Here is a 9,954-nt window from a genome sequence, read left to right as displayed (position 1 = left end):
GAAGAAAAAAGAATCATATTTAAACTAAAGGAGTCAGTATTCATCAAAACAAGCCATGAGTACCATATGTACAACATAATTTCAGCAATAACCATTCTGGGCCACCTGAATGGTCATAATTCAGTATACTAGCCTAGTATTAATAAATCCTGGGTTCAATCCTGACCATCACCACTAACCTAAACAAATCTGTAGTAAAATAATCACCTGAAGGCAGGTGTAGAACCAACTTTTGAATCATACAAGAAATATACCTCAGGCTGGGCAATGTCCATCATAGTGTTGTAATGAATTGTCACAACTTCTTAGGATCACTGGAAACAAAAGAGTAGAATTTGTTTAAGCTCCATAGAACCTTCATGGGCCAAGGATGAAGAAAAAGTCATAGCACAAATAACGATATTTGTTTCTAATGCAAATATAAATTATATAGTTGTGACAGTGATTTACAGTCAACTACAGTATTATCACAAAAATATACAAGAAAGAATCACTACTATTGCTTCCATGTACATACTTGTAATAGCTGTGAAATTTTGGTTGAGGTAAATTCTTCTATGGAGGTGTGATATAGGCAATAACTCTTTTAGGATTTCTTTATATCGTGATTCAGACTTTTTATAGTGGGGTTAGATTACTGTAATTCCAGTGTAGCAAACTCGTTTTTGACATTTACCGAGGTTTGTGTTGACATATGAAGGTTTATATTGTGGATATCTGAGTTTGTTTGAAATATTTGTGTTGTCCATTACAAATGATAATAATGACAGCAAGAATTCACTGGCTAGTGGAAGAATATTAAATTTCTTATACAATTCCATATGTGAGGCTTTCCTTTTAGTGCCTGCCATAATTATAATGATTTTCTTTTGAATATAAAATACTTTGTTGTTGCCTGTTGAGTTTCCCTAGTAAATAATTCTTTGTGACATGATCAAATGGAAGGAAACAAAGCAGACTAATTTTAAAGTTTCTGTTTTCATAAGTGATGTGACATTCCTCATAGCGAAGTATGCTGAGCTTAGTTTAACCATAATGTATTGAATATATTTTCTAATTTACGTTATTTTCAATTTGTAGAGCAAGACATTTTATTGTTTCTACTTATTCAATTGGTTTATCCTCATACCCATGCCTAGATTAACAAAAATTTTGTTGGTAGTACGAAATTTAATGAAATTTGTTTTTTCAAAACTTCTTCTTCTTAAAGTGCCTATCCGTTCCAGATGTTGGCGATCAGCATAGCGATTTGAGCTCTACTGGCTGCTGCTTGAAACAGCCCTCCAAAAACTTAATGTGAGTTTATTAGCTTTAATCCATTTGCTCAAGCTAGCAAAGACATCATTCATGCAAATATGGAAACAGTCAATTTCTGGATGTGAAATAAGTATCTGCAAAAAGTATGGGTTTTGACTGAGATTTAATGGTTGGTGGTAAATCATTGCTATTTATAAGGAAAAGCAGAGAACCAAGGACCACTGGGGAACTCCATGTTATATAATGCCCAAATTTGAATAGGTGTTATCTGAATCTGATGATTTTATTTCTTCTTTTTGTCTTCTGTAATGAAGGTATGATTTAAACCACTGACCAGCTATATTTCAAATTCCATAAAAATGTAATTTTGACAATAATAATTCATGATTTAAACAACAAAATGCTTTAGAAAGATCACAAGATATTCCACTAACATTCATTTTATTATTAAGAGCACTTAATATTTCATTTGTAAAACTGAAAAGGGCTTTATTGGCTGAGAGACTTTTCCTAAATCCAAACTGTTCACTTGCAAGGACACTGTTTAAAAAGTTATTCTCTTATACATACATGACTTTCTCAAATATTTTACAGAATGCTGTTAGTAATAAAATTTATCTGTTGTTAGAAATGCATGATTTTTCACCCTTCTTTTTTTTCAGAGGTTTAACTTTTGAAAATTCAAGTCATTCTGGAAAAATTACTACTGCCATTTATTAATTGCAAAGATAATTTAAAGAATCATTAACATCTCACAGCTTTTGAGTAACCACATTAACTGTTTGAATTGAGAGAATTCATTATATTTTTAAATTTGTTTACTGTTGACAGAAACTTTGTCAATAGCAATACTGGGGTAATTCTGAATTTTTGTGGGGGAATTGGCTATTGACATGGGATTAAAAGACGGTAGTTCAGATATTGTTTGTAGTAACTTTCAGTAAGATAATATTAATGTCACCACAAATGACTAATTCTGCTGTAGGTTTATAAAGATAATTTATAATGGTTTCTAACTTAATTACAAAAGGGTTTTCCTTATGAAAGTATAGAGTGAGTTCACTTAGATACATACATCTTTATTACATTCCATGGATCCATAAGTTAGTCAGATCACAATAGGATGTAGAACAAGTCATAATGATACATGTTATACAAATACAAGTCATACTATTATATAAATGTCACAAAATACAAACAAAGGGTTCACATAAAGTAGAGATAAGTTACAAATAAATCCACCCATTATATACAATAGATAAATTATGAATTACTTGTAAACATTAGAAATTCATCGACAAAGTAAAAGGAGTGTGTAATTAAGTATCTTTTTAATGCTAGTTTAAATTGTGCCTTTTTATTTACTAGACTTGTGAGATTTGATGGTAGATAGGTGTTTAAATAAAACTATGCAAACGTGTTCGCATATGCATTACAACCATGGACTTTGCCATATACCTATTCGTTTTCCAAAGTATCTTTTAGCACTGCCTCAACCTAAACAATGATACGGTGCTGCTCCATAACGAGTTGTCACTCAAAACGTGTACTGTCTATGAATTGTCTATATGAAAAGCGATATGTTTTCTTCTTCTCCTTGGCGCAACAGTTTTCTGCTAACATATTATTATTCTCTTGCGTCAGCTGGATGGATTACCTGTATGACACGAATTATCTACATGTGCATGATAACATTTATTTCGATACATCTACGGCCAATACCAGGCGAATACAAAACGTGGACCAATCCTAACACGCCGCGGTGCATATCGTGGGAGTGAATCCACTGCCCGAAGCGCATTACTACGCCAGGGTATGTTGGTAAAACGAATGTATTTTACAATTAAAAGCATATTTTGTGTTCTGTGTTTGGTTTTTCATGTAAGTAGCGCCTAATGTGACTCATATCGTAGAGACACCTTATGTTACAGTTAAATGAATTACAACAGCGGTCTATTCCGTTCAATGTCGTGTGGTCTTCAAGCAGAATATAGGTGGTCATGAATAATCCGAGCATGTAGTTGAAATGGCAGTTGAACAGTGATTACGTAGGCCATGTCTGGGGTTATGTGTGATGGTTAAAATTGTATTCGTGTACATGGATGAAACCTTATAAACAGAATATAGTAACAAAGTGTTGTTAACAGTACTCATTAATGTTTTGTAGAACACGTATATGTGGATCATTACATAAGGTTAGGCACATTATTAGACTTTTACGGACTTGTTTCCTAGGTCTTAGGGGATTGTTTATTGCTGTCTGCAACAATTCACATGAATGTATCTTGGCCATTGAATTGGTGTGAGACATAGGGCCTAAATGCATACTGTTTTCGTTGGTTTGGCGTATGTACCTTTACAGGCGAAATGCGACACAAGGCACAACTATTATTGCTTTTGATGCTGTTGGTGTGGGTGGAGGTTGATGGAAGTAATCAAGATGGTATAAAATCAAGACGTGATGAGAAACAAGAAAGCAAAGAAGAGTCTGACACCAAAAATGATCAAAATGTATATTTGAATCGTATTGACAGTATTCGTTCTAATGCTGTGAGGATTGTTCCTGCTCCTGACTTATCAAAGTCAGAAGAAAAATGGAAAGGTGATGATGATAGTGAAGCTGGAGATGTGGAAGTGGAGTTACTATCTGAACAAGCCAAATGGATCCAAAGGATGATTGCCGAAGTAGAAGGGGTAGGAACCGAGTTATTGGATGAAGGAGATGAGGAAACAGTTGATGTTAGAGAAGATGAAATAGAGGATTTGACAACAGTACACCCACCAAGAGAGCTTACACCTCTGGAAAAGCAAGGTCAGAAAATTATTTAACATCTTTCATCAGCTGTTCTCAGATAACAGTTTATTGGGCCAAGAAAATTGGTCTGATGATGTGATGTCTTAGGTTATGATATAATTCATTTAACATTTGCAACATTTTACATCTTTCACCGTCCTTATGCCTTGTCACTTTTAATATCTCAATTCTAAGCATATTGCAACTGAATACAGATAGGCTGAAATCCAGTAATAATTCAGAAATGTTTATAGTGTATGTAGCAGAAGAATCTATTTTACATTATTGAATAATACAGTTGTTTATGGGCCAATATATATATAAAACTAGTAAATCTACAGATGTCATCAAACACCAGTGTGAAGTAACCTTTACTAACCTACCTGAACACTGAATGAAATTGCCTTTGTAACTTGTAACTGTAGCTCAAGTTGAAAACTTCAGCTACCTTCCAATCTTAAGATGATTGTCCTCAGAGTTAAAGTATAGGAAGGATTTCTGTGTTTGAGTGTTAATGTTATTAATTTTTAGGAAATTCCCCTAATTAATAATATCTTCTCATGAATGTGAAAGAGATAGTTATAACCTTCTTTAAGTAGCATAATTATAAACTTTAATGCATGTTGTTTGACTAGGAAATTATGCCATTTTGTGCTACCCGGTAGAGCATAAATATTAAATGTGCCGTAAGTTACTTACCAGTCTAGTTATAAAGTTGTGCTTTAAGATTAATTGAGTGGACTATTGAGTACATGTGCAGTGTTGTGTTTTTGTTAACATGCATGCATGCTTAAATGCATACATATGTGTGCACACGCACAAACATAAACATGCAGTCCATTGATCCACAAGTTAATCAGAATTACATTATGATGTGGAATGAGTCAAAGATATTCAAAACAAATTCATTTTCTAAATAATATTAATATTTCACCTGAAATAGAGGTTTTGCATATAGTTTACTAGTGTTGTATTAAATTAATATGTATACAGTAGATAAGTTGTGTGAGTTATATAGAGTTATATAAAGACAAAACCTAACAGATTTATGAGTTATTTGTAAACATTAGAAATTCCTCAACCTAGAAGTTCTGAACAGCTGAATATGATTGTCAGGTGTTCATTATCAGAAATGTGAAAAATGTACATAATGGTTTATTCCATCACTTCCAGCCTTATTTCCTGCTTCCAGTTTATGCAACAAAGTGCTGATTGGTGGTGGGTGGGTGGGTGTTAGAGGTTTCATTCATATAACAAAATTCCTTTGCTTACGTGATATTACAATAGCTGCTGAATGTGATGTCCTCTAATGCTCTGTCACTTATTACACTGACATTACAAATTCTATGACAGATATTGAAGTTTACCTTCCAAATTTCAAACTGTAATGCTGCAAAAGAGTATGGATTATTTCTACAGTATTTGTATTTCAAGTTTTCCAGAGATAAAAATCATACTTATTCATTGAGTTCAAATTGGGTTTTCTGAAGTGTGATGGTACACAGGCCTGCTGAAAATATGCATAATTCTATATCTTAACAGGAAATGTGTTTTTGTCATTACTGTATCTCAGTTTGGTAGTCACATAAAAATGCTCATAGTTGACATGTTACAAAAGCAAAAATGCTTTGCGGAAGACTGTATTTATTGCATGACTCACTATGCTGATCACTGACTGTCATCAGTTGCTCAAACAAAATACTGTAGCAGTCAGATCGACCACTCTTCTTGAATCCTGTATATTAAAAATGGAGAATACCATTCTTATTGTTAAAGTTAGAGTTTATTTACATCCCTTTGATCTTTGGGCTAAACGAAAGGATATATGTAGGAAATGTCATAATAAAAGTACAGAACTTATTTCACATATAGATATACCTACAGCTTAAGAATTGACAATTGTCAAAGCCTGAAGGAAAGAGAGGCATAAATGGGAGGACTGTATTAAAATAGATTGTAGATAAGGCCCGCCTAACCTGTAGCTCGTGGGCAACATGTTGCCAGCGACATGGTGTTATATTGCCCGTGGAGACATTTGAAATAAGAAAACATCTTTTAACCTTATCCCTGACAACAGTGCTGTAGGATGGTGAAGCAGTTCCACCCATTTGCTGTCAAATTATGAAAGAAAAGTTACCACCAATTCCATGTTCCCAAGTGACCCTATCATAAATCCTTATTGTTAGCGGTTGTTCTTTGCGAGGATTAAAATAACTTTGGCAATGATTGCTGACATGTATTGTTATGGGGATGTTTTCTAGTTAACGACTTGCTGATGTGCAGGCACCAGCAGCGGCTTCTTTCTGATATTTTCTTAAGTTAAAATCCATGCAATAATATTGTAGAAAGGTTATGAGCATTTTATTTTTGGAGACATATGTTACTAATTCATTTTGTAGAAATGTGCTTCAAATACACACACCCTAGTCTAGGTTGTGAATTGCATTTTTTACAAATTTTTCCCATTATCATCAGTATATTTTTATGGTATGTAATGAATAGAAAAATACACAGATAAAAATATGAATATTATTATATGTATACAGCCCACATTTTATGTATTGAACTTCATGTTGCCCGCATGCAGACCACATTTTGCCGAAGTTGCCCACACAACAAAAAGGTTTGGCAGACTTGTAGATAAATGGGTGGGAGGGTACATTAGGGTCAAGATAGGGATTGGTGACTGGCTCTTTTGAACACAATAATGAATCTTTGCATTCCACAAAAGGTGGGGATTTTTGTAACTAGTCTCAGAAATTTCTGAAGGACTCTGCTCGATTCAGTCAGTTATTCATATACATAGATGAAAACATATAAACATAATATAGAATTAAGTTCTGTTAAGAGTATTTATAAATGTAATACATATGTGGTATGAGAGTGTGAAAATTGTTGAACAAGAGAAAACCAAGAATCATCATATGTGGATTATTATGAAATGTTCTCTTAGTTCAATGGAACTAGTTCAGGTATTCATTTTTATTATGTTACAGCTCTGAAACTGTATGAAAGTGGACTTGCAATGTTGAATGTGACACGTCCAAATAAGCTTGAGGCATATCAGATGCTGCAGCGAGCAGGTGAGCTGGGTCACAGCCAGGCAAGAGTCTTAGTTGCTTGGGCACAGCTCTTGGGTTCCCCCATGCCACAGGATATTGAAACAGCTAAACAGGCATTTCAAGAATTGGTTGAATTGGGTGTTCCAGATGCGCACATGGTAAGTTCAGCACTTATAATCAGCGTTTGAAGTTAGAAGCCCAAGGCTTCTGGCTTGTTATGATACTGAAATCATTGGTTTCACACTAGTTTCTTGCTCTTTAAGCCCAATAATTTGTGACAAGTGTTTGTATGAATTCTTGGTCCTAAATCAGATACCGGTAAATAACATGGCAGATAATTTTTGAGGAATATGTTTAAACATTTTTAACAGCTGAGCATGCAAGTAGAAATGGAATTGACGCTTTCTGTCTTCTGGGTTGTTGCGCTGTGTAGTCTGGTCGATGGTTACCGTTTCAGAGGTCATATTGCCTCCATCATCAGGGCGATGAATATTCATCGCCTTGATGACCATCGACCAGACTACACAGCGCAACAACCCAGAAGACAGAAAGCTTCATACTCACTGCTGTGAAAACCTCAAATCTTACACAGAAATGGAATTATTCCTTTAATCCTTTAATAATCCAAACAAATAAAAGGTTTGCTGCAATTATTTGAATTGTATGCATGTTGTAGATTTTGTATGAATATATGACCTTGTGTTATCACTTAGATCCACAGTTTTATTGGGTTGAATGGAAAGTTTTTTTGTGTTTTTCAGATGAAAAGTCATGATCGTTTTTTTGCAAAATATATTTAAAATATTCAGTCAGTTATATAATTTCCATTGATTACCACCTCCGAACATGTCACAAGCCTTTCGGTTCCGGCCTTGTAAAAACTTACTGGTTTTGATTCACAATATGCCATAGGATACCATCGTTGACCTCATTGAATCTTTCAAATTTCTTGCTTTTTAAATGGTTTTACAGTGATCTGAATAAATGATAATTGGATGGTTCCAAGTCTGATGAGTATGGTGGGTGGTCCAAAACTTGCCAATTCAGTTCCTTTATTTTTTGCTGTGTCATTGAGCTAACATGGGGATGGGCGTTGTCCTGGTGAAAAACAACAACTTTTCTGTTGATAAGATGTGGATGTTTTTCTTTAATGCATTCGTTTACTCGGTCCAATTGTTGATAGTAAACGTCTGAATTGATGGTTTTGTTGGGTTAGAAAATGCAAAACCTTTCCGTTCAACCCAATACTTGCTAATAGGTTTGTGATGTAGACCTTTTACTGTAATTATGTATATTGATGCAGGGTTTGGGATTTCTTTATGCCACTGGCATTGCTGTAAATGCAAGCCAAGCAAGAGCCATTGTTCATTACACATTTGGAGCTATTGGAGGTAGTTTGTGGGCACAGATGGCTTTGGGTTATCGCTACTGGTCGGGAGTGACTGTTGCTACAAGCTGTGAGAGAGCCTTGGACTTCTATAGAAAAGTTGCAAACAAAGGTAAGTTCAATCTTCTTTACCCAATTAAAAATGCAATAGACATCTTAAGATAACATTTAATTTGATTTAAAATGATGTACAGTTTTAGATTGGTTAGTTTTACGTAATTTTAACTGCGTTATTTTTACAATTTTGTCCATCATTCTCTGTTAAATGTAATAATTAATGTTGTATTAGATGGTTTATTACATTTAATTTGGAAAGGTTGATACAGTGGTAAAAATAACTACGTACTTTGAATCCAGTCTTTCTTGACTGTATTAATGATTCAAATACAATATAATCTATATTTAACAGACATCATTTTGATGGATTTCAGATTTAATAGACACCATCTGATATTTCCAGAACTTTTCTGGACATGGGATATTTGTCAGTTAAAACTGAAAATGTCCACTAATGACTTGTAGCCATGAGTGTAGATTTAAGGCCAAAATCATTCTAAAAGACAGTACATGTAATATTAAAATGATTATAAAATACTGTACAAACAACTTTTGAAATACAATATTATACTATATAATTATATGTAGTTTATATATAAAGTTTAATACAGCCTTTTTATATTGTATTAAACTTTAAAGTTTGTTACCAAGACTGTCCAGCTGATTTCTTTGAAGCTTACAAGTAAGTAAAGTTTTCTGTGGGAGGGCACAACCTCCAAACCTGGAGGGCCAGGATTTTCTGTCAGGGTTTACTCCCTTAGGTGGGTTGGCTTTACCATGCCTAAAGAGCTCTCCCTGCCCTATTGTTGTGGGGCACACTTCGTCTCGCTCCTCTGCCAGGGCCCCTCCAACTACAGTGACCCTGCCAGGAGTCTATACACCTGCTGGCATAGCCCCCAGCATCCTTGGAACATGCAATCCCCCCCACCATGAGAAGATGGTGCCCCATGGGAGGGCCCTTTGGTATAGACCCAAAGGAAGGAAAGATCCTGGAAGACCATGCCAAAGGTGGGTTTCATAGAAATCGGAACAGGCTGTTGGCCTAATCCGTGAATTGGAAAAGAAGAAGAAACTTTGAAGTCTAAAAGAATACTAAAAGTACAATACAGGTATGTACATTTTCTTTATGATGAAGTATCATGTTGTTGAATTAAATAACATTATTATTATTCCATTTATTCACCACTATGTGAAGAGATAAGTGCTATACAATATTCTTATTAAATTTGGTATACCAAAGAAGCTAGTGAAACTAATAAAAATGCTCTTAAATGAAACCTGTAGCAAAATTTGTCTATCTGAGTCATTATCCATCAAGAACTGTCTGAAACAAGGAGATGCTTTGTCTCCATTGCTCTTTAACTGTACGCTCAAATACACCATCAGGAAAGTCCAAG

The 9,954-nt window shown here is 34.5% G+C and overlaps 1 protein-coding gene across 2 annotated transcripts in view; it reads left to right on the top strand.

Moving 5' to 3' along the window:
- Positions 1-2,448: 2,448 nt before the first annotated feature.
- Positions 2,449-9,954, top strand: part of LOC110838753 (protein sel-1 homolog 1) — a 31,805-nt gene continuing 24,299 nt past the window's right edge. Inside the window, exons 1-4 of one of the 2 annotated variants that reach the window (XM_087358148.1) lie at positions 2,449-3,070; positions 3,620-4,069; positions 7,048-7,271; positions 8,417-8,612. In XM_087358148.1, coding sequence (XP_087214274.1) covers positions 3,625-4,069; positions 7,048-7,271; positions 8,417-8,612 — 865 coding nt within the window. In that variant the 5' untranslated portion in view covers positions 2,449-3,070; positions 3,620-3,624. Of the gene's footprint in view, positions 3,139-3,619; positions 4,070-7,047; positions 7,272-8,416; positions 8,613-9,954 lie in introns of both variants that reach the window. The other variant, XM_087358147.1, reaches the window with a different exon arrangement.

Source organism: Zootermopsis nevadensis, unplaced genomic scaffold, assembly GCF_977971745.1.
Source record: "Zootermopsis nevadensis isolate Lab colony 2312 unplaced genomic scaffold, Znev_1.0 Znev_ptg000029l, whole genome shotgun sequence".
Classification (NCBI taxonomy): domain Eukaryota; kingdom Metazoa; phylum Arthropoda; class Insecta; order Blattodea; family Termopsidae; genus Zootermopsis; species Zootermopsis nevadensis.
Note: the sequence above shows the minus strand (reverse complement) of the source record. Positions and strands in the feature narration are given on the sequence as shown.